The following is a 25,610-nucleotide window of genomic DNA, read 5'->3' as shown; positions in this document are numbered from 1 at the left end:
GCCCATTGAGTGAACAAAAACACGATAAGCATTTGATTTACAGCAGATGGCGAATAACCGAAAAATAAGATAACCCTCTCCACTCAATCCGGTTAGGTTTATTGTAGGGCACCGGTGCGCCACACTGTTTTTAGGTCAGTGATCCATATGATAGTACAGGACACGCCCACTTTGTCTCAAAAGCGGAAAAAGGAAGTGTGGCAACTAATTGTTGATAAACTTGACAGCAACATCTTTGGCAGCTATGCACTTGAATTTACAACTTGGAATGTTTAAGGTTTGTTTTAACTTCGGTGTATGGCGGTAGTTGCTGAAATCTGTCACTTGGTTGCTTTAAATGAGTCCGCGTAAGAGTTTGCAAATGCAAATCAGCTTGCGACTCTAACGTTAATTTATTTGAATAGCACGCACGTTAGCCAACTTTAGCTCTATACCAAAATCGATACTGGCTTCTTTGAAGTGGTTGCAACTAAACTGTCATCTTTCCAACATCTTCGGCAGTTTGTAATTTATGCTGCTCAAGTATGGGCTGACAAGAGGTAAGTGAGCATCATTAGCAAACGCTAATTAAAGAGCTAGGAACAGTGTCATTGTCAAGCTATTTAACGTAATGCTTGTACTATATTAAAATATCAATGACACGGTATGACAGGATCATCGAGAATCATTGGAAGAAGAAAAGACGACCAAGTCAACCCAACCCAACTATGATGATGAGGACTAGTCTGAACAAGCCTATCGTGGGATGCTGTCATTTTGAGCGCTGTTCTGTTGCCCGTAAACCACATTGTCTGGTATTCCTTGTTTAGCATGTGTATGTGTCATTTCCTCTCTGTTTTTGTGAAGGCTGGTGTCGCAGTCAGACAATTTCTGCCGTCGTGCCTGTGAAATGACCTGACTGCAAGCCCTCAACCACATCGGATTACAAGAATGGCCAGGATAGCGTGGTATCAAGAGAAGGTGATGCATTAAGACTGTGCTTACGCTGTCAATTAACTATTGTGCTGGGCATGTCCTGACATTTTACCTCGCTGCTTTTTTTTGGTTGCAGATTGGTGCATATGACCAGCAGATATGGGAGAAATCGTTGGAACAAGCCGAGCTAAAGGTTGGTTGCAAACACCGAGAAGTAATGTGGCAGGAAGTAGTGTTATCTTGGGAAATCTTAATGAAACCTGGACCCTTGATTCAGATCTTAAGAAAGGCAGTCTCTGTTTAATTACCGGCAGGGTATCCACAACAAACCCAAGAAGACAGGACACATCAAGCCTGATCTCATTGATGTTGACCTAGTGCGAGGTGAGTGGCTACTTTTCAGTACATTGTTTTTTGTTTGGTGTGGCACTCTTGACAGCCCACATCATGCAACCACAAGCTAAATGACCATAATAGGCTTGATTGGAAATTATGGGGGTGGTTATTAAATCGCTGTCTTAAAACAATCCATTCTGTGTCTGAGCGACTCAACAATGTCATCTGAACATGGATGGGTACAGTTTGACACAGTGACGCTTGAGTGAGATGATGTCAATGCGTCAAACCCAGAATATATTGATTTTAGCCAGCCTGACATTTTTTAACAAAACCATTATGAATGGCACACAAGTTGAATGCAAGTGAATATTAATGCATAATTCGCAAAGATGTATAAATTAGAAGCACTGTTACGGATGTAATTACAACTCTACTAGTATGATAAGGTGGTAACTATGTAATATACTACTAGTGTTACTTGTAATTGCATCCAATAACAGAACGTCTACTTTATACATCTCTGATTATTCTTGCCATCTGACTTGTGACCCACCATATGCTTCATCATGGCCAGGCTCCACGTTCAGTAAAGCCAAGCCAGATAGCCCATGGACAGCCCTGACGAGGAAGGGCCTGGTGCGAGTCCTCTTCTTCCCCTTCTTCTTCCAGTGGTGGATCCAGGTTACGTCCAAGTGCATCTCTACCTGGATCCTCATCTTGTACCTACTGCAAGGTGGGAGTTTTGCTGCAGGGCCCTCTCATGAAATCTGTACACTCGTGTTCAAAGCATCTGTAATGTTGTGGTCAAAGGCATCTGACCAGTACCATGAAATGCAGTTGTTATTTTCTCCATCCGCCTGTGCATTTGGTATTCAATAGTGTAATTAAGTCTTTGTGCCATTTTTTAATTTAATATTTTGAAATTGACTGGCTACTTGGCCACTCTGTTGTAGTCTAGTAATACATTGCAGTGTGTTGTGCGAGCAATATTGGGAGAACCCAAGGAGGGGAGGCAGGGAGAACCTTAATTTAACAGCAGTGTAAGTGCAAATCACTGAAACTGTTAATGATGATTTTACAATGACTTACTGCTGGATAATAGGGTATGTAAATGCTACATGTCATGTAATGTAGAAGTCAGTTTTGTTATGAAGGATAACGTTCTCCGAGAAGAAAAGTCTTCTCAAGAGTCACAAGTTGTGTTGCTGTGTCCCCTCACCTGCTGTGGCAGTGCTGTACATGGACGTTAGTTAAGTAGAGAATAGTGTTATCAAACTTGTCAAACGTTGTGTTGTTTTGACCCCACAGACTGTGTGGAGGTTAGTTAGTCTTGCTATGAAGAGGAAAGTTCTCTTTTTCCTGTGCATAACCAAAAATATGAAGTGATGCTTATCTATTGTTGTTTTTTGCTTATGTCCTTCAAAAAACATTTATAAACTAGAAGCACTCAGAGAGCGCAGATCTCCGCCAAGGAACCTGCTTGACCACCCTAAGTCTTTCCCCAGGTCTTTCTCCCCGCAATTCAATTTCTGGTCACTAGGGGCGTCTAGATATATAGGCCAGCAATGGTGAAGAATCTTTTAAAAAGTCCTGGTTCCGGTTCGTGATCCGGATCACCGCACCGAATTTAATCACTTGTTCCTTGGGTCATTATCAAAAACTCCACAAAGTTTCGTCCATTTCCGTTCATTAGTTCTTGAGTTTTGCTGCTGACAAAGAGACAGACAAACCAACGCGACCAAAAACATTACCTCCTTGGCGGAGGTAAGTAGAAAAATGGAAAATCTTCTGAATCTTCACTGAAGCTTGTGTTCTTGTTGTTCCCTTGGTGCTATACATGGAAGCCAGTTAGTTTTATTATGCAGGCTGACACAGAAAAGTTGGCCCGAGTTACAAGTTGTGTCGTTGTGTTCTGCAGTGGCGGCAGCCATGCTGTATGATGAAGGTCATTAGTTAGTGTTGTTATGCTTGTGTTGTTGTCTCCCTGGCTTGCAGTGGCAGCTGCATTGTTGTATGTGGGGGTTAGTTAACTTGGCTATTAGTTTTGCTATGAATGGGTAAAGAACGCCTCTGCAAGTAACATGATGGTTACTAAGTTATAGAACAGTCTTCTGAAGCTTGTGTTGTGGTCCCCTGCTATGCAGTGGCAATGTCGGAGCAGTATGTGGGATTAGTTAGTTAGCTAGTTAGTTTTGTTTTGCAGGGCAACACAGAAAATTCTTCCCAATCTTTACTGAAGGTTGTGTTGTTGTGTCCCCCTGCTGTGCAGTGGCGGCAGCCATGCTGTATGATGAGGGTTGTTATTAGTTAGTGTTGTTATGCAGGTGCAGTGTTATGCAGTGTTGTTAAGCTTGTGTTGTTAAGGGATGCACAATACCACTTTTTTTGAAAACCGATACGAGGACGAGTACATGAATGTCTGTACAGAGTTAAGTACCGATATTTTTTACCCCTAACATAAAATGAAAGTCAATGCACAACCTTGTTTAATTTAAATGTTAGGAAATGTATGAGGCAGCACTTTTTTCCCATGCTTCTTTCAAATCAATGGAACGTGATGAGATGTTTGTTTGTCATTTCTTGTAATAGCAATGTCATTGCCTGGTATCGGCAAGTGTTTGACAAGTACGAGTATGAGTACAATGAGCAAGTATCGGGCCGATACCGATACCAGTATCAGTGCATCCCAAGTGTTGTATTCCCCTTTTCTGACTCTGTTGTGGCAGCTGCAGTGCTGTATGTGGAAGTTAGTTATTGTTGTTATGCAGGTGCCGTGTTATACAGCGTTATGATACTTATGTTGTCGTGTCTCCCCTGTCTGCCTCTGCAGTGGCAGCTGCAGTGCTGTATGTGGAGCTTCATTAGTTAGTTGTTGTTATGCAGGTGCAGTGTTATGCAGTGTTGTTATGTTGCTTGCTATACTTGTGTTGTTGTGTCTCATTCGTCTAAGCTTAACTCTGCAGTGGCAGCGGTGGTGCTGTATGTGGAAGTTCGTTAGCAGGTGCAGCGTTATGATACTTGTTCTGTTGTGTCCCCCTTGTCTGCCTCTGCAGTGGCAGCTGCAGCGCTGTGGAAGACCATTAGTTAGTTGTTGTTATGCAAGTGCAGTGTTATGCAGTGTTATGTTGTTACACTTGTGTTGTTGTGTCTTCCCTGTGTAACTCTGCTGTGGCAGCGGTGGTGCTGTATGTGGAAGTTCGTTAGTTAGTTGTTGTTATGCAAGTGCAGTGTTATGCATTGTCGTTATGTTGTTACACTTGTGTTGTTGTGTCTCATCTGCAGTGGCAGCTGCAGCGCTGTACGTGGAAGTTCGTTAGCAGGTGCAGCGTTATGATACTTGTGTCGTTGTGTCTAACTCTGCAGTGGCAGCGGTGGTGCTGTACGTGGAAGTTCATAGCAGGTGCAGCGTTATGATACCTGTGTTGTTGTGTCCCCCTTGTGTGCCTCTGCAGTGGCAGCGGTGGTGCTGTATGTGGAGGTGCCGGTGGCCAGTGCCAGTGAGGTGGTGGGGCCGGCCTGCCTCATGCTGCTGCTGGGCACGGTGCACTGCCAGATCGTCTCCACAGAGTCCTGCCGCAGCCCACAGCCCAGCCCCCCCTCCAGCAGAGCTCCCAGCCCCGTCAGGAGGAAGAGGTGCGTACTGTACCTAACACTGTTTTGGATGTACTTTAGGTGACCACGACGGGTACATATTAAGTTGGGAAAAAGTGGCTATTCCCTCAGCAGGAAGCCTTGCATATACTTTTGGGGTCATATTCTTCAAAAGAAGATCTCTATCAGCAGGAAGAGATACAAACGCTTGGGGGGCAGGGATACTTGAACTCAAAAGTAGTGGATTTCTTGTCAGAAGGAAGAGGTACCCAACACCACACGAAGGCGGCATGAATACACAAAAAAGTGGATTTCCCATCAGTCAAAAGAAATGTGTACATGTAAAATTAAAAGATAGTGGAATTTTCCTCAGCAGGAGGAGGATATGTACCAAACACTTCAGATTAGGCACAGGTGAAGGGTAGGGGTAGTTGATACAGCATTGCATTGAGGACATTATTTGTTAACTCATTCATGTGTCGCTCCAGAGAGCAGTTTGCACAGAGATGGTTTTACAAGTCAAGTTGATTGGAAGTGTGCCTATTGTAGTGCCGAATTTGACACAATGTCTTTTCTTAAGCCTCCTCACTTTAAATTAAAGTGTGCTTAATGTAATGTAATGTCATGTGGCGTAATGTCTTGATGCATAGACAGAGGAAGAGCAAGGGACCAAAGAAAGCAGAGGACCATGGGAACGGAACGGACTCCAGGCCGCTGCCGTGGCAAGAAGCCGTGGAGAAGCCGAGGCTACCAAAGAGTGAGAAGAGAAGGGTAGGCTTGCTTTCATATTGACTTCAATATATTACACTATATTGCATTTGACAGACACTTTTTTTTAACCAAAGCGACTACAAATCAAGGAGATACTCATAGCCAACATCACTACCAGATACGAAGTGCACAGGAAATATACAGAACAAGTGCTGATGCTGAGTAGGGTTGTTTTTATTTAAATTTTATTTTATGTGTTTATTTTTTAAGTAAATAAGCACAGGGTAGAGTACACACACACACACACACACATCATGCCATAGAGCCTGGCCCAGGACTGGGGCAGCTTAAGCATTAGTGTTGAAGATAGTCACGAAAGAGGAAGAGACTTTACTTAATTCTTGAAGATTGAGGGAGATGTGCTTATATATATATATATATTAGCACAGGTGTGTACAGTAGCCTCAGTAACTCTGTGCTTAAAACATTTCTGGATGTATGCAGTGATCTGTCTTGTTAGAAGTTTATGAAATAAAAATTTGTATTGGCTGCGGAAATGGTATCAAAATGGGACTATGCACTGGAATATTTGACAAGAGCTAAGAGACAAAATGTTCTGCCAGAAAAGCTCAACTTTTGAGTTTCGTCCAAGAGTGCAAATGTTTTTATCTCGGTTCATTTAGTTTGAATAAAAGAAAGATGTTCACCCTTAAGCGCCTCCCACTGCTTAGGCAATGGCGTATTGTGAAATGGTCTGTTGATTTAGCACAAAGCTGTAACTTCATATTCTTGCTTTTTTGCTGTGACGTTCTATTCACTTCAGTGGCTACAGCTTTCTCGGGTCTCAGCAGCCACCAGCGTGGAATATTAAAATGGCTCTGTTTACAGTCAGCACTTCAACTCACTCTCTGTGCCTTTACTACCCTGCACATTGGAAATCAACCTTTATATTTACCCCCTACTACCTAGCCAACTGTGCATCCAAGAATCATTGATTTGCATCCACCACAACCCTAACGATGTGTAATAATGGATGTCATTGATTGAATGTTATAAACAAAAACACACCAGAAGCATTTTTGCCATGCCCACAGTGTTTGACGCTTGCCTGAGGGGGGCCGTATTGAAAACCAGCTCAACCGGTCGATAGTTGCAAATACAGCAGTGCAGCGTTGTACCCCTAAATATCTTGCTGTTCAGGTTCAAGTTTAAATGGTGCCCGCGGTCCCTGACTGAGGAATAAGGACGGCAGACAGGGCAACTTTTCTGTGACAAGACCCAGGGAACACCAGAGTGCTCAGGGTATTTAGTTGTTCATTTTGGTGCACAAAGGACCGAACATTTTCCTGTATTTTTCTCAAGAGTTTTTCTTGGTTCATTTTCTTGCATTTTTCTCTTGGTCAGAAGTAGCCCTGCCTGAAGTTCTGATCTTGCTGTATTGGCCCCCGGAGGGGTTTGGGCAGGTAGTGCAATTACTCTGTTGGTCTATGTGTCCACCTGTGGTGTGTTTGGGTCCTCTGCCGGGGGCACCAAACACATAACACATCCCTTGTAATCTAGCATTGGCCAGGGGGCAGGGTACCATCTCTGATTGTTCTGGTTTTGTTATCTGGGCCTCTCGAAGGGGGTTGGGCCAGTTTGTCTGCGGGTGCGTTCCAATATGCGACCTTGCGTTCTCCACTTGTGCTTGTGGCCTCGTACCAGGAAGTAATACGTCGTGACGACATCACAGACATCAGCATTATATTTCAATTGTAAAGTCATTTTCTCGTTCGCAAACTGGATGGTGAAGAACGATCCCCCAAAAATTGTTGGGGCTAGGCTGACAGCGGGGAAACCTAATTGTTTCCTCCATGGAGGCGCACAAGTGGAGGACGCAAGGTTGCATATTTGAATGCACTCAGTGTGTCTGTGTGTCTGCCCGCAATGTTTTGGAATGCCTCTAGGGGAGCCAAACACAGGCTGACACACACACACACAAACACACACACCCACCACACACACACACACACACACACACACCATGTGCATCTAGCATTGGTCAGGCGACCATCTCTGATTGTTTTGTTTTTGTTTTTGCCTGTGGTTCTCCAGAGCCCTGTGAGGAAGTCCATGTACGGACTCTCGGAGGAGATCTCCAGTGACGAGGAGGAGAAAGAGGAGCGGGAGGGAGCGGCGCCCTTCCACCAGTCGGTCCGCGAGAGGCACCTGAAGGCAGACGGCCCCAAGCCGCCCTCAATACTCAGGAAGAGGGTCAGGAGCCCGGCCAAAAGTCCCCCTCCTCCCTTCTCCCCCCCTCCTCCTGCCCAGCCCCAGGTGAAGGGTCTGCCTGTCTGTCTGTCGGTTGGTCGGTCTGTCGGTCTGTCTGTGTCGTGAAAGGTCTTTCTGTCCGTCGATCGATCGGAGGCCTCTGTCTCTGTGTCTGTCTCTCTGTCTGTCTCTCTGTCTGTCTTTCTGTTGAAGAGTCTGTATGTGAACTGAAGGGTCTGTCTGCTCTGTCAGATGAAGGATCTCTCTCTATCTGTCTGGTGAAGGGTCTCCCTCTCTGTCTGACTGGCAGGTGTAGGATCTGTCTGTCAGGCGAAGGATCTGTCTGTCTATGTCTGAGGTCAAAGCTCTGTCTGTCTGTCTGTCTGTCAGTCCGGTGAAGGGTCTTGCTGTTTGGTGCAACCCCTGGGTCGGATATTGCCATTTAATAACAAGTAAAGGGTTTTCATTTTTTGCTTGTGTGCTACAGGGTGTGGCTGAGGTGAAAAGTGTGTATTTTTTAATGTGTAATGACCCATTGTAATGACTATGTACTACATGATTTCCAAATATTCTGAATCTAGGACTAAGGTGTAACTAATGTACCAAAAGGCTATACCTCTAAACTACATACTACATAAAAGGTATGAAGTATAATTGCCAATATGTAATTGTCATTCAATGTAAACTATATGAACCACAACTAAGCACATTGAATACCACAATTTTGGTGGTAGAGTGCCAGAAATGTAGGCTATTTCAAAAGCAGAAGATCTCATTAAAGGTCGCTAGTCCTTCCGTATGTCCCATGACTACTAAAGCATTAGTGTTTTGACAAACCCATGGAACTTGACGTGACATGATCAGGAAGTGCATGGTTTGATACTTCGCTGTAATAACAATCAAACAGGCTGTGTTTCGCTAAAATATCAAGGTGAAATATCCAAATTGTGACGTTCGAGAAGTGACGTAAGTTTGATCACAATCTGTGTGAGGTCAGTACATCACAGAGAGATTAACAAAGAAGAACATTTAGAAAACAAAATCAGAAAAAATTATTACGGGTTGGCACTCAATGCATGCGAGCAAAAAATGTACGATTAATTACATGCCTGGCATTCAATGTGTTAAAACTGCTCTAAAGGCCCTAAGACTTTCAGATTGGCTGCTATGATATATCATGATATTCCTAACCTTATTTTAGAGTAGGAAACAGCATTTTATCTGTTGTTTTCCTTGCGGTGCAGGACGAAGGCAAGTCTGTGACCATGGTGGCGGCGGGTGCGAAGCCGCGAGACGTGGAGCACCTGATCACCTCGGTGGGCTCGCAGGCGGCCTCCGACACCGACGACATGCTGTGGGAGGAGCTTCTGCAGGGCCCTGACTCAGCCTCCTCCCGGAGCACAGACAGCGAGGAAGACGCCCGGCACGCGCACGCTCACGCCGCCCACACGCTGGCCCCCGGCAACGGCCTCAGTAGCGACGAGGAGACGACGTTTCCACAGGTGGGAAAATAGTCTCAACCAGAGCCGTATATAAAGAGAGTCTGGCCAACTCGAATCATGGACGCCATTTTCGCTGCCCACGACGAGGATTCTACAGTGTAACCCTATGGGCAGCATACCGTCAAAATCGCTGGATTTAAAATACAAATAAGGCTTCATAGACCATCAAACTTGGGTTGTAGTATTATCAAGATCCCAACATATGAAAACAAACGTTAATAAGTTTGTTCGTATAGAAGGGGTTTGCTTAAAAGAGGGTTTTGTCAGCATAGTTTTGATGTGCTCAGCAGTGCGTTCAAGCGTTACTTCCGTGTTGTTGTTGCCTAGGTAGGGCCAACGTCAAAGTAGATATTTAAGTAATGTACAGAAATAATATTCACAACAATGGTCAAGTTCATGTACAGGGACCCTGGTGATACTTGCGCCAAAGTTTCACGTTGTGTCGAGATTTAGTAGTTTAAAAATAACGATCAGTTGTGCATTCGCAATTGCAGACAGTAAAACTGTAGGATGAGTCTGGATGCTCGTAGGATGAGCTGGATATTCATAGTATGAGACGGGACGTGAGTTTTTAAATCGTAGGGCGAAAGGACCTTATTAGCGCGACAGAAATAATAACTTGGTGGGCAAAGTTATGTTTTCACAGTATAGCATACATACAGGTGGCAATTAAGATTTGACAAGCTAATTTCAAGTTGTGACAGAAACCTAGCTTCATTCGTTTTCAAAGTGCGGACAGGAGTTTTTGAGAGCATGCCATCATCATGACTATTTCTTTCAAAAGTAATTGTTAGCAAAAGTCGAAGGGGGAAAAATACATTTACCTCACACAACACAGAGAAATCTCCTGCTTTCCGGTTATTAATTCTGACCTTTATATTCCATAAAGGGGAGTTTATATCCGTGTATGTCCCAAATCCTCCATTTCTGTCACGAGTTAAACAATGCTGTTTTTTTCTCCTGACCCGGCCCTGCACTACAGCCATATGCACAGCAGTTTTTAATAATAATAATGTAATAATATTATAGTGAAGCGTTATTTTTTATATCTGATAATGCTCATTAATGGGAGCGTGGGGAACAAAAATGGCGTCCATAAAACATGTGACCAGCCCAGAACCAATCAAAATAGCGGGATAGCATGAACGTTCGGACCCATAGTTGGCCAGACCCTCTTTATATACGGCTCTGGTCTCAACTACAGAAGAGCGCCCTCTGGTGGACAGTAACAAACAAACAAACTAACTAACGAGCAGACAAACAAACGCAGACGATCACATGACCTCCTTGTCAAAGGTAGTAAGGTCCCACTTTTATTAAATATATTTTTTAAAGATTTTATGCCTATAATTGGACAGGACAGTGAAAGTGTGTGTCAGGAAATGAGTGGAAGAGTGAGACAGAAGAAGAAATATGGCATATGGCAACTGTTAATGATTTGGCCTCATTAGCAATGATTTTCCCACTAGTGGGAACAAGGGAAACACACACACACACACACACACACACACACACACACACACACACACCACCTCCTCTTCCTCACAAGCCTCTCTTTTCTCCTCTCCTCTCCTGTCCTCTCCTCAGAGCCAGATGTCATGGCTGCAGGCGTGCCACCCCTCTAAAGACCGCGTGAGCGCCATCTTCTGGGAGCAGGGGGAGTGCAAGAAGGCCGACATGTCAGTGTTGGAGATCAGTGGCATCATTCTCACTCGGGTACGATTGGCTGTGATTGGATTGGTGTACGATTGGCTTCTTGTCCCTACACCAGAGTAGAAACCGTTGTTTTGGCCAAATGCGCTTGGCTATACGAATAATTTAACCTGGAATCTGAGGGGTGTCGGTACATCAAACATACACATCACATCATGAGTTTTCTGTGTGTCCCTGGTCCACAGGTGAAGATTAGATTGCCTTTATTGTCCCAGAGGGAAATTCGTTTTCACCACCGTCAAAGACATGTTACAAGCCAACATTAAGACATGAAACAGATAGCAGTACACTATTGAAAATACACAGGGACAAACAATAAGGACATCACATGTAATATACTGTGCATTCATACACATAGACATACTCACACCTTCATACACACATTCACCTGTTCATGCACACTCCAACACATATTCTCATACAACATAGGGTCATTTCACGTGAAATCAGACACTTTGGGACCCGACCGACCCGGATTTCAATCATACTTGGTGTGCCTTTTCAGTAGCAAGGTAGCACCCCAGAACTGCATTGGTTTGAATCTGACACTAATATTAAGGGAGAAACAGACTAGGAAAGGTTCACATGTGAGGGTAGGACACTATACATTCAGCCTTGAATATATCAGTCAGTGTTAGTCACAAAAAGATGCCTGTGGTGTTGTTTGAAAGCTCTTTTCTGGCTCTACATATTACACAATCACCTTGGAATACAACTACTCTCAGAATATGAATTATGATAAATTGAAAAATTAAAAATTGAATATCTAAAAAACTCATATTTTAAAATGGCCAGTTCCTTGTCCAAACGTAGCCGGCAATGTCATGAGCAGCACCTAAAATGCTGGTGTTCGGGTTGTTATTCATTTCAGAGATAATTTGACTCACATATATGGCGTCATACAGACCACTTACTAATAATATGGTAATACCATAGTAGCATCACATGACAAAACAAAAACAAAACAAAAATGGTCAGTGTCCATGGTCCCAGGTTTCAGAAACTAAGGCAGATGTCCATTTATACACATGATGATATGTGAATGTTTGAACATTCCTTCTCTGTGTACCTGTGCCATCTTCCCTTTACCGTACTTTAAAGAGATAATCAATGGCTTCACTCTCATTTTGTACTCTACCAGTGCATTTGAAGCAGCAGCTGTGTCTTTGTAGATAATGTATAAGTACGTCCCGTTGCAGTTACAGGTTCCACTACCAGAAGCACATCCTGATGATCCATGACAAGTCTATCTGGTCTGAAGGGAAAAGTGAAGGATGGAGATGGCCCATGAGGATGCAGGAAGTTCAGTTTCACCTCTCCAGTGCTCGGCATACATTCCTCAGCACATGCTAGCCACCAGTTGCCATCATATACAGCTACAACATACCCTTTGATGCTTGAAAATGTAACACATTCCTTTACTGAGCTCACTCTTTCAACTCTGCCTTCTCTGAATGCTGAAAATGGCCTAACTTCCACTGTGTCCATTGACAATGGGCAGAAGCTGTGTAGTTTTTGAGTACCTGGAATAGTTCTTGCAGATTCAAACCTTTTCAACAGGTTCTCAGCTTCATGATGGTACATCTCTGTTGTGGCAAACTGGCAATGGATGTTCTTGACATTATCCTTGACAAATTCAAACAGTTGGTGCGTTACAATTTAATTGTCAATAGGACGTTGCAGACTTGCTCGTGCAGCAAGCCATTTAACTGTCCCTCCAACGCCATCACATGGACCTTTGCCATGTGATGTGGCAAAAAAGTGCCACTCTGCAGGTATGTGAAAATCTGCCTCGTGGTGGCACAAATTTGTTGTGTTTTTGAGGTTCCTATATTGTGCAGCACAGCCATCAGAAAAAATATAGGATCTTCTTTGGACGTTCTGTCATTGATGAAGTGTCACTGAGGAACTGAATTAGGAGCTTCTGAAACAGATGTACAGCAATTGTATCATGAATGTTGCAGTCTGAAATAACAACAAAACAGATTTTTTTTCCAGTTTCAACTGATCTTGGTAGTAGCATACATATGGATGGATTGTGGCCTGCACTGGTTGTTCCAGTGAAATGATTGAATAGCATCTTGAATTACAAAACTATAGATTTAAAAACGTTCCTGGTTCAAGGGAGTCAGTCAAGGATAATGTCAAGAACATCCATTGCCAGTTTGCCACAACAGAGATGTACCATCATGAAGCTGAGAACCTGTGGAAAGGTTTGAATCTGCAAGAACTATTCAGGTACTCAAAAACTACACAGCTTCTGCCCATTGTCAATGGACACAGTGGAAGTTAGGCCATTTTCAGCATTCAGAGAAGGCAGAGTTGAAAGAGTGAGATCAGTAAAGGAATGTGTTACATTTTCAAGCATCAAAGGGTATGTTGTAGCTGTATATGATTTCAACTGGTGGCTAGCATGTGCTGAGGAATGTATGCCGAGCACTGGAGAGGTGAAACTGAACTTCCTGCATCCTCATGGGCCATCTCCATCCTTCACTTTTCCCTTCAGACCAGATAGACTTGTCATGGATCATCAGGATGTGCTTCTGGTAGTGGAACCTGTAACTGCAACGGGACATACTTATACATTATCTACAAAAGACACAGCTGCTGCTTCAAATGCACTGGTAGAGTACAAAAGCCATTGATTATCTCTTTAAAGTACGGTAAAGGGAAGATGGCACAGGTACACAGAGAAGGAATGTTCAAACATTCACATATCATCATTTGGTGTGTATAAATGGACATCTGCCTTAGTTTCTGAAACCTGGGACCATGGACACTGACCATTTTTGTTTTGTTTTTGTTTTGTCATGTGATGCTACTATGGTATTACCATATTATTAGTAAGTGGTCTGTATGACGCCATATATGTGAGTCAAATTATCTCTGAAATGAATAACAACCCGAACACCAGCATTTTAGGTGCTGCTCATGACATTGCCGGCTACGTTTGGACAAGGAACTGGCCATTTTAAAATATGAGTTTTTTAGATATTCAATTTTTAATTTTTCAATTTATCATAATTCATATTCTGAGAGTAGTTGTATTCCAGTTGTATTCAAACAACACCACAGGCATCTTTTTGTGACTAACACTGACTGATATATTCAAGGCTGAATGTATAGTGTCCTACCCTCACATGTGAACCTTTCCTAGTCTGTTTCTCCCTTAATATTAGTGTCAGATTCAAACCAATGCAGTTCTGGGGTGCTACCTTGCTACTGAAAAGGCACACCAAGTATGATTGAAATCCGGGTCGGTCGGGTCCCAAAGTGTCTGATTTCACGTGAAATGACCCCATACTATATACATTAAACATTAAATGCACAACCAGGGGGGGGGGGGACCATACAGGGTTATTGCGGTAGGTTGTTCAGTGCTGTGATGGCAGATGGGATAAAGCTTTTGCTAAAACGTGCTCGTCGCCATCTTAGTGATCTATACCTCCGTCCTGATGGGAGCAGTGTGAAATGATGATGAAGAGGGTGTGTGTGGTCTCTGATTATTGACTGTGCTAGACGTGTGACAGCTTTGAGGTTGAGATCAGTTAGATTCTGTGTGGTGTGGCGAGTGATTTTGGATGCAGTGTGTGTGATTTTAGTGAGTTTGTTCCTGCAGCTGGTGGAGAGCATGTTGTAAAAACAGGGTGAGCAGTACACTAGGATTGGCTGTATGATGCTGGAGTACAGGTGGGAGAGGAGATGAGGGGCGACAGAGAGGGTGGAGAGTTTACGGATTACATAAAGCCTCTGTTGAGATCTTTTGTGGATGTTGGTGACATGTGCATCAAAAGTGAGTTTATTGTCAATAGTGAGTCCAAGGTATTTGAAGTGATTGACCTGTTCCACTATCTGGTTGTTGATGGAGGTGGGGGCCAGGCGGGGTGATAGTGTGTTGTGAAAGACCATTTCCTTTGTTTTTGTTACATTGAGTTCCAAAAAGTTCTCTGTGCACCACTGAGTGAAGTGGGTTATGGAATGTTGGTAGGCTGAGATTGAGTCGTCGTCGTTGAGCAGGCCTAGGATGGCAGTGTCGTCGGAGTACTTAAAATATGTGGTGGTGGGGGAGGGGCTGGTGCAGTCATTGGTGTATAGGGTGTAAAGAAAGGGACTGAGACAGCAGCCCTGTGGAGCTCCTGTGTTAGTGATGATGGTGGATGAGGTGACTGTGCCTATCCTGACGGCTTGTGGACGGTTGGTGAGAAAGTTGTGGATCCAGCGGGTGAGAGGTGGGGGAACGTTAAGGTGGCAGAGTTTCTGGATCATCTGGTGGCGTTGGATAGTGTTGAAGGCTGAACTGAAGTCGACGAAGAGGATGCTTGCGATGTTGTCCGGGTGTTCCAGGTGTTGTAGGAGGGGGTGGAGGAGAGATGCTACAGCATCCTCCGTCCCCCTGCTGGCCCTGTAGGCAAACTGGAATGGGTCCAGCAGGGGGCGGACAACTGGCAGAATGGTGTGAAGTATGAGTTTTTCCAGGCATTTCATGATTATGGAAGTAAGTGCAACTGGCCGGTAGTGGTTGGGTTCGGTGGGACGCGTGTTCTTGGGTACAGGGATGATGGCTGAGGTTTTCCAGATGGTGGGTATGGTTGCTGACCTGATGGAGTCCCAAAAGATGGTATGCAGAGGGGGGGCCAGTTCCATGGCGCAGAGCTTCAGCACCTTGCCGGAGATGTTGTCTGGGCCTGGTGCTTTGCCAGCTTTGCACCCGCCCAGCTGCCGCTGTACGTCCTGTATGGTGAATGGTGGGTGAGTGGGGGTGTCTGAAGGTAGGGTGTTCAGTAGTTCCTCACATGTGGCAGAGTGGTCTTGGGTGTCGAAGCGTGCATAGAAGGTGTTCAGGGTGGCAGCAAAGGTGGGAGGGTCTGTGATGTTAGTGTTGTGAGACTGAGTGGGTGCTTGTCCAGTGAGCATTTTTACTTTGTGGAATGCTTGTTTGGTGTTCATGGTGCTGAATTCATGTTCTAATCTGTCCTTGTATCTCTGCTTGGCTTTAATAATGTCTGTCTTTATTTGTCTATTGAGTGTATTGACCGCTGCCCAGTCTTTGCGTTGGAAAGCCTTGTGTTTTTCCCTTAAACTGATCTTAATGTGGTGAGTGATCCAGGGTTTAGAGTTGGGAAAGCGTCTGACAGTTTTGGTGGGAATGGTACATGAGATGCAAAAGTTAATGTAGTCCGTAATCACTGTCACCCTGTGCTCCAAATCCCCCTGAAATATGTCCCAATCTGTGCATGCAAGTGAGCCCTGTAGTTGTGTAATGGCGTCATCCGACCAGACGGAGGTGTAGTGAGTGTGTGGTTTGGTGCGCTTCAGTTCCGGTTTGTAGTGTGGCAAGAGGAAAACAGTGTTGTGATCGGAATAGCCGAGTGGAGGATGTGCATGTGCTACAAAAGCTTCCGGGATGTTGCCATAACATAAGTCCAGCGTGTTGTTTTTTCTGGTGGGAATGTTTACGTACTGGTGGAAAGAGGGCATGACACCGTCCAGTCTGCAACTGTTGAAATCGCCCAGGATGAGCACCGGAGCGTCGGGGTACTTGGCCATCAGCTGGCTAGTACTTGTGGCTACCAGCTCCGCGGCGGCTCCGGTGTTGGCACCGGGGTGGATGTATACACAGCTGACCACAACTGTCGGGAACTCCCTCGGGAGATGAAAGGGGCGCAGAGACAGAGAAAGCATTTCTATGTCAGGTGTGCAGACTGTGTGGTGCACTTTAATGTTCGTGCACCACCGCTTGTTGACGAAAGTGGTGGAGCAGGGCATGGGCTACCTGCTGCTGGGTCGTATATGATTATGTATGACTTCTGTATGATATTCCTTTTTTATTTTTGGGGGGGCTTTTCAAGTCTTTTATTGGTTATTATTATACAGGATGGTGGAGGACAGACAGGAAGTGAGTTGGGAGAGAGAGAGACCGAGAAGGGCTGGCAAAGGACCAAGGCCAGGAATCAAATCCTGGTCGGCCGCATAGTAGACGAGTGCCCTACCGTTAGCGCCACCACAGTAGAGTCTTCTGTATGATATTCTGTATGATTTCTGTGTGTCCCTGGTCCACAGGTGAAGGCGGTGGAGCAGGGCATGGGCTAGCTGCTGCTGGGTCGTGTATGATTATGTATGACTTCTGTATAATGGTGTGTTTTCTGTGCGTCCCTGGTGTCCACAGGTGAAGGTTGTGTATGATTAAGTATGATTTCTGTATGATATTCTGTATGTTTTCTGTGTGTCCCTGGTCCACAGGTGAAGGTTGTGTATGATTAAGTATGATTTCTGTATGATATTCTGTATGTTTTCTGTTTGATATTCTGTATGTTTTCTGTGTGTCCCTGGTCCACAGGTGAAGGTTGTGTATTATTTCTGTATGATTTCTGTGTGATTTTCTGTATGTTTCCTGTGCGTCCACAGGTGAAGGTGGTGGAGCAGGGCATGGGCTACCTGCTGCTGGGCGGGCTGGTGACGGCCACGCTGGCGCTGCTGCCCTTCGTCTTCCGGCTGGCGCAGCGGCTGGAGGTGGCGCGCGTGGGCTCGCTGTGCGGCCACGAGCTGCTGGCCATGGCCCTGGGCCCGCCCAGCCCCGCCGCCTACGCCTTCTTCCTCATCAGCACGCTGGAGCGCGTCTGCCTCACCGGCCTCTTCTTCTTCATGACCTGCGTGGCCGAGAGGACCTACAAGCAGGTGGGTGGGACTCAAACGCAAGGGGGATGCATGCATAGTGTTGCACACGTGCACACATACACACTCATACGCAGTGTCACACAGAGAAAAACATACACAGTATACACAGAGAACATTTCTCTGTTCGGCTCTTTTCTCTCTCTCTCACTCGCTCGCTCGCTCACTCACTCGCACGCACACGCAGTGTCACACAGAGTAAAACATACACAGTATATACACATAGGACACTACTCTGTTCGGCTCTTCTCTCACTCACACACACACACACACACACACACACACACACACACACACACACACACACACACACACACACACACACACACACACACACACACACACACACACACACACACACACAGTAAACACCCTGTTACTTACAGACACAGAGGTGGTCTTCAATTAAATACCATAGAGAGTAATAGAAATGGAGGAATGTGATCATGTTTAGACATCAGACATCTTGAAGCATGTTGAAATTGGCTATTGGCATCACATGAGAACAAACCAAACTATGAACATGTTGAGAGTGAGGTGAATTATAATAATGGCAAATTAAAAAAAAATTGTTTACTATCTCACACATGTAAAGAAATTAGGAAAAGTGTTAATTGGGGTTGCTGGAATCGGATGACCTGATTTGCTGTGATCATGTTTTCCACAGAGACTTCTGTTTGCCAAGCTCTTCAGTCACCTGACGTCAGCACGCAAGGCCAAGAAGTCCGAGATCCCCCACTTCAGGTTGAAGAAGGTGCAGAACATCAAAATATGGCTGTCACTGCGCTCTTTCCTGAAGGTGAATATCTGAGGAGGCCAAAGTTTGGAGTGAGGAGTCCTCCATCCTGATGTCTGTTTCTAGAACCGACAATTTTCTTCTTGGAGCAGACGTCACTCTTAATTATAGTGTGCTGGCCCAAATGCTGAATTCAATGTTTCAAGAAGGAGGCCGCACCTTGCATAGCAGTGTTTTTTATTGCACAAACACGTTTCGGCGTGTGCCTTCTTCAGTGTGCAACGTTTGCCGAAACGCGTTTGTGCAATAAAAAAACACTGCTATGCAAGGTGCGGCCTCCTTCTTGAAACATTGTTTCTAGAGCCGTGATTGACCCTTATACTGTATGTGTGTTGTGTAAGTGACTTGCCATGCTGACCTGTAGTCCCTCCGTCCGTAACAGAGGCGAGGCCCCCAGCGCTCCGTCGACGTCATCGTGTCCTCCATCTTCTTCCTCGCTTTGTCCTTCGCCTTCATCTGTTGCGCCCAGGTCAGCCATCCCTGTCTCTATCTCTCTCTCTATCTCTCTCTCTTTCTCTTTCTCTCTCTCTCTCTCTCTCTTTCTCTTTCTCTCTCTCTCTCTCTCTCTCTCTCTCTCTCTCTCTCTCAGAGCAGATGCCCACCATTGCCTCTGGCTGGGTCAGGGTCACCACAGGGCCAGGTCTGCTCTCGGCACCAGAGTTACACCATGCAACATTGCCCTAACACCCTTTGTTGTTGCCGGCCCTAGCAAGCAAAATGCAAACTGTCACACCATTTTACATGGCTTGTAGCGATACTAAGAACTGGCTGGGTTTTACCATCTCCTTGCACTAATTTTGTTCTGCGCAAATGAAATGAATACGGCTAACGGTCAAAATCGTGACCAATTGAAGTTTTTCGTTTACACTCCAACAACTCCAAATGGCAGCATCTTAACTCTCTTGACTCTCAATTTGTTTTTGGTGTGTTTTTGTTATATTCTTCAGACGAATTCAAAGCGGTGTAAAAAAGTTATCTGCATGAAGTCTGATGCGTAGTGTAGAAAAGTTGCCACTATATTTTCATGAGTCTCCAGGAATGGTGTGCATGCAGATGGATATGTTTATGAGGTCTCATCTTGTGTTTTACTGTGATGGTGTGTGTGTGTGCACGCCTGCGTGTGTGTGCGCGCGTGCGTGTGTGTGTGCGCATGTGTGTGTGCGCGTGTGCATGTATATACACGTCCATAGTTGCTTCATAGTCATCATACATTCCTGGATTCGGAGACCAACTGGGAGTTGCTGATCTGGTGTGCTGCCCTCAGCTTCTTCCTGCTGCGTCTGGCAGCGCTGGGCGCCGAGACCAACCGCAAGTACAGCAACGCCTCTGTGCTGCTCACAGAACAGGCAAGGCTACACTGGCAACGGGTACACTCTCACTCCCATCCTCCACTTGTGCTTGGGGTCTTATGCTTCCCTGAGAGGACTTTGGACTGGAGAGGACTTTTCCCCATTCAATATACCGATTACAAATGAGAAAGTGACCTTTTGAATTGCGCTTTTGCAAGAAATTGAATTAAACTTCTTACATCAATGACGTCTTGCGACATCATCATGAGGCCACAATCACAAATGAGGATGGGAGTTACAATAATGGAGAGAACCCAACATGTGGAGACGTCACTCATTTCATTTTTTCATTATGTTTCTTGCCCATGTTCTGCTCATCTGGTTCTCACCAGATGTACAAGTATGTTCCGCAAAGCTCCACCAGGGGCCTTTTCCTTACGTAGCAAGGCGGAACCATATTCATCTGCCCAAAATACGTAGCTAAAAGAAAGTCATGAACATATTCTGAAAATGTTCATGCATGTTGTATTGTAGTATTGTCACTTCCACAAGGTCACTATTGAATATGCAGTAGGTTCATTGGATACCTAAGTAAAAACAAGTAAACAGAAATTATTATTTTTGGCATTTCCTTTCCATCTGCTTTTGACTCTACTTCCCTCTCGAGTTTCCTTGGACTCTGGACTTTATTTTACTTCAATGTGTTTACCTTAGCTTTTTTGTCAATACATTTACACATTTTGACGTGTTTAAAATAATGTCTTTATTTTCATTTTCATATTGTAACATTGTTTTAGTACTCAGTGTGGGGACTCTCCTCCCAACTTCATGCCAAAGCAGTCAAATATTTTAACACACTATAACGGCAAGATATGCCATCACAGTTCACAACCACAGTTTTGTCTATTGCAACCATAGTTTTGTTTTGTACAGTATATTTTCCTGTTTCCCGTATCATTTTTTTCATCTTGTTTGCTTTTCAATTTTGATCACAGATCAATTTATACCTGAAGATGGAGAAGAAGCCTAATAAGAAAGATGAGTTGAACATTGTCAATAACGTTCTGAAGCTGGCCACCAAACTTATGAAAGTAAGTCCAGAGCTAAGATTGTGTTTTCTCCTCTGTAATGACCTTGTTTTGTCAGAATCTCTTGAAGTTGAGATCTTCAACTTTGGGTCTGTGATGTGAAGCACTTTTTCTGAATAGGGTTCAGCAAAGTCCCTGAAGAATGGATGATATAATCTTTCATTTTAGATTGCTAGACATGCCAAAAAAATACTCCCTTGAAGGAATATAGAAAGAAACATGATTATGTAATGTTATGTAACATTGTTACATAATTAGAAAGCACAAACTTTTTAACATGCTCCAGTTTTTAAAAAATCATTGACATTGCCTAAAATCTGTAATATGGGGTTGATTTTAAGGATGACTACCCTACAAAGGCAAAGTGCAGTAACTACGTATTTTGTCACAATTGAGTTAAACTAACAATAGTCTTCATTACAACTCTTAAAACTTACAACTTATCTGGTGACAAAAGTCTTATGGTCCAAATTTGTCCCATTTCAGAGATATTGCTATGTCAAGTTTGCAGTATCTACAATATCCAATCTTAATATCAAGGCTGCAGGGCTCTAAATGAACTTTTTCCACCACCAGCCAATTTGGCTGGTAGATATTTCTTCTTACCAGCCAAACAGAAGTTCAACTAGCCATTTTTTTTATCTCGCCAAAATAAACTATGCGTTATGGTTTTTTTTAATTATTTTTTTATTCAGCTATTTCCACAACACAGATAAAGGATATAGGCCTACATATACCTACTATTATATGTGCTGTAGCCTACATGCTATATACTTTTAAAAACATTTTTCAACTTCTGTTTATTTTTTATTATTCAATCCATTTAATTAGTTTTTCCTCCATTTTCACTGAAAACAGTGAATCGCATCACATATGCCAGCACTACCAAATACAGCCAACACTACAAACCCTCCCTCAAACCAAGCCTACAGTAGGCCTACATAACAAACCTAAACCTCACACAAACACAGCATGCCATCAACATATTGGCAAATATCATGGACCATGCACAGAGGAGAGGGAGCAGAGGAGAGGAGAGGAGAGAACACACACGCGCATGCACACGTTGTGCAATAAAGTGTATGATGTCTTGTGTGTTTATGTACAGAAGTAGCCTGCTAGACACCTTAATTTCCTCCAGGAGCTCAACTCGCAACAAAATGACAAGTAGCGATTACGCCATGTCACGGAAATGTTCGCTTTCTTTTTTTTACTTCCATAGCGTCGGCAGTTTCTTTGTTAATGCTTTTTTTCACGCACTCGCACGTCCATGCAAGGTGTGCCCTTCTTTCCGATGGAGTGGGCCTTACGAATCAGCAACTCCATGCAATTTCGCCAGGACTTAGAAAATGTCAGACTACTTCTGACTGACAGCTATTCTCATAAATTGACAGGCAGCTCTCCTCATCTGTCCTTGTCGCATTCGCTCCACCACACCACTCCATTTAACGTCTCCATTAGCCTACGTGCATTCACCGACACAGAACCTTTGCCGTAACCACTACCACATTCTTTATCACCCGTACAAAATATACAACGCAGAAGTAACCCGTGCTAGTCCTAATATAGAAACTGGTTTCAGTGCGAGCCGCGCAACTCTTTTAAAAATCTCTCTGCTCTTCAAACAAGCAGTGGCTCTGGTGCGCGCTGTGATGCAGTTAGCCAATAGGCGCGAGGCTACGTAACTGTGATTAAATGACTGACCAATGGTTATAGGCTACATCATGACGGTAGGCTAGTGTCCATGGGTAATGTAGGAAACCTTGCCGTCTTTGGGTTCTCAGAAGCAGCTGTAAATAAGTTCATAATTTATTCCAGTCGGGCGCTACCAGCCAAATTGGCGCGTAGATCATTTTCTCTACTAGCCAAAATGAATATTCACGCGCATCTGGCGGGTTGGTGGGTGTTAATTTAGAGCCCTGCAAGGCTGTGAAGGCATTTGTCCTCAGTTTCAATGTTGGTGTAGTTACTGCACTACTGCACTAGTTTGTAGGGCTCATTAGAACTCCACCTGAATGTGTGTGTGTGTGTGTGTGTGTGCGTGTGTGTGTGCGTGTGTGTGTGCGTGTGTGTGTGCGTGTGCGTGTGTGTGTGTGTGTGTGTGTGTGTGTGTGTGTGTGTGTGTGTGCGTGTGTGTGGCAGGAGCTGGACACTCCGTTCCGTCTGCTGGGCCTGACGGTGAACCCGCTCATCTACAACATCACCCGCGTGGTCATCCTGTCCGCCATCTCCGCAGTGGTCAGCGACCTGCTGGGCTTCAACATCAGAGTGAGTCGCGTCCACTCAACATTCGCTATAGTCACCTACAGGAGTATTACAATACACTTAGCTGACACTTTGCGGGACCCTAGAAAAAATTGTTCTATGTGAAGGTTAACTGCTCGGGTTAAGCAGCACTAGCTTTTAACAGGCTGACAGCTCAGCTGTGTCATTATTTCGTGTGTGTTGTGACATGAACTTTTTTTTGCCTTTTTTTACAGAGCCCATCTTAGCTTTGGTGTATTGCCTTGTTAAAGATTAATTTGTGTTTTTAGCAGCTGAATGTATACATTCATGAATATCCCCTGAAGACACAAAAGCTAACATCACCTGCTGTTTGCTTTCAGCTGTGGAAGATAAAGCCTTGAGATGTGACTCTTAAACGTGGAGGACTTTGGGACCCCGGAGGCGACATGAGGCGAGGCGAGGTGACGCTCGGGTTATGCACCTTCCGTCTGGACGAGCAGCCAGACCACCTTTTTTCCATCAGCGCTCTTACTAGAACTACAGCCTATGTGCAAAATCTACTGACCAAAAAAACCCTGCATCGCTCAGCCTCTGGCGGAGTGATCGGGAGGCTTTTGTTGTTGTAAATGTTTTTATTGTTTTTCCTTTATGCACATATGTCAGGCATTATTACAGTATATCAGGCATGCTCTCATCTGACCTCTAACATGTGAATCCTGATCTCTTGAGCCCCCCCCAATAGATATGAACTCTAGATGCTGTGTTTAGTCTTTTGACGTGACCCAATCCCTGGGTCCACCGACTTGGGCCTACAAGATAATGTGCGTATCGCCGTATCGGGCGTGTCACCGATTGATGGCAGCGTTATACCTGCTGAACTAGCAGCGATGACTCCAGAAAATAAAGAAAATGCTGCACACTCTGCTCCATTTTTTATTTTGAAGTAACGCTTCGGTCGTCCAGCCTTCTTCTAACGTTGTTTGAAGTGGAAGTTCGAAGACAGACAGACGACCGAAATGTTCAAAATAAGTGCAGCATTTTCTTTATTTTCTTTGACATTTGAATGCACAAGAAGCCAGCACCTCAAAAAAGACTTCATTGGTGTGTGATACCTCTTTTTTTCTAAGTGATCTCACTTCAGCCATTCGTTCCATTACAAAGTAGTGGTCAACGCTGCATCTAGTCTTTATCTCTATGGAACCCCCAACTCTGTTGTGTGGGGTGATTCGCCAGCTGTGATGAGCAACCTGGATTTATTAGAATCCAGTACTACATGTTACAAATGACATACCTGTCCAATTCAACCAGGGGGTATTCCAAGAACCTGGCTCAGAAGTAAACCAGGTTAAGTAAACCTTGAGGCAGTGGTAAATCATCTAATAAAAGTGAATAAAAGAGTTGTCATTTTCTTTAGCAGCTTCCCACTTCCTGCAGGTTAAATTAGCCAGGTTCATCACATAATCATCTTCTTGGAATACCTGTCTCCCAGGTAATCATCCAACCAGGAAATCACTTGGTGGAATTGGATTGGTAAAACCAGGTCATTTGGAAGATGTGACACTGGATTGTAACGGATGAATCCAGGTTAATCATCAATGTTGACCAGTGTTGCTCAATCTAAAATGTTCAGTCATTACATTATTATGACGATGCAACAAGTGCATTATATGCACTATCTACCTTTCTACCGATGCAACTCGTGTCATGTGTAGCGACCTCTGATTTGTGAACCAGTGAACATTTCGGACACAGGCCTGCGCATTCCAAGAATAACTAACAGGAAGTGGTAAACCTGCTAATAGATATCCCACAGGTGTCATTCATTTAGGAAGAGAGGCAGCTAGGCTCTTCTATTAGGTGATTTACCACCACCTCAAGGCTAAATCAACCTGGTTTGCTACTACTGGTTTCCTACTAAGCCAGGTTGTTGGAATTACCCCCCAGGCTTCTGGAATGCCATACAGAAACGGCACAAGTGCAAGAAAGGGATGGAAGCCTGGCTTTACTCATAACCACTGAAGTGCCTTCTTAACTTTCAAAGAGGACGTTCTGTCTGACACATTTCACAAAATATGGAAAGTTGTGTGTGAGGTGTCAGAAGTCGTGTGTCATGAAATGGGATATGAACGACTCCGATGGTAGAATAGACTGTGACCAAGATTGACCAGTCTTTTGATGATTTATGAAAGCATTTTTGTACTATAGGTGATGATTTGTTTAGTGAAAATACTGTTGAGATTGTTGTATGAATACTATTCGCAAAGGACTGCAAGTCAAGCCACTAAAGGCTAACACACCTGTGAATAAGGAAATCACCGCAAAATGAGGGTGAAATCTATTCTAAAGATCTGTCATACTGAACTTAAAGCTTGGAGTGGAAAGTGCTGAGTTCAACCAATACCCCTATGAAAAAAATAAAAAAGGTATTTGAGTAACTGGTGTTGTGTGTGTGTGTGTGAGAGAGATATTTTTCAATCCTTGATTTGATGCTACTGTTGATAGTTTCAAGGCAAAGCTT

General features: G+C 44.2%; 1 protein-coding gene across 5 annotated transcripts; it reads left to right on the top strand.

Moving 5' to 3' along the window:
- The first annotated feature begins 190 nt into the window (after positions 1–190).
- On the top strand, positions 191–25,527 carry phtf1 (putative homeodomain transcription factor 1). 5 transcript variants are annotated; one of them, XM_063215314.1, is made up of 18 exons: positions 250–277; positions 502–539; positions 847–960; positions 1,052–1,108; positions 1,230–1,299; positions 1,829–1,987; positions 4,707–4,887; positions 5,496–5,616; positions 7,651–7,872; positions 9,051–9,308; positions 10,896–11,024; positions 17,427–17,696; positions 18,361–18,492; positions 18,872–18,958; positions 19,680–19,835; positions 20,774–20,869; positions 23,009–23,134; positions 23,473–25,527. In XM_063215314.1, exons 3-18 carry the CDS (start codon positions 931–933, stop codon positions 23,491–23,493), a joined length of 2,115 nt encoding a protein of 704 aa, XP_063071384.1. In that variant the 5' UTR covers positions 250–277; positions 502–539; positions 847–930; the 3' UTR covers positions 23,494–25,527. The 5 variants fall into 5 exon arrangements, with proteins under 5 accessions (XP_063071382.1, XP_063071385.1, XP_063071381.1 ...); XM_063215312.1 differs by lacking the exon at positions 502–539 and having other exon boundaries at positions 191–277; XM_063215315.1 differs by having other exon boundaries at positions 191–539; positions 7,651–7,809.
- Positions 25,528–25,610: the final 83 nt, after the last annotated feature.

This window comes from Engraulis encrasicolus, chromosome 14 (genome assembly GCF_034702125.1).
Source record: "Engraulis encrasicolus isolate BLACKSEA-1 chromosome 14, IST_EnEncr_1.0, whole genome shotgun sequence".
Taxonomy (NCBI): Eukaryota; Metazoa; Chordata; class Actinopteri; order Clupeiformes; family Engraulidae; genus Engraulis; species Engraulis encrasicolus.
The sequence above is the reverse complement of the archived record's forward strand: the minus strand, read 5'-3'. Positions and strand labels throughout refer to the sequence as shown.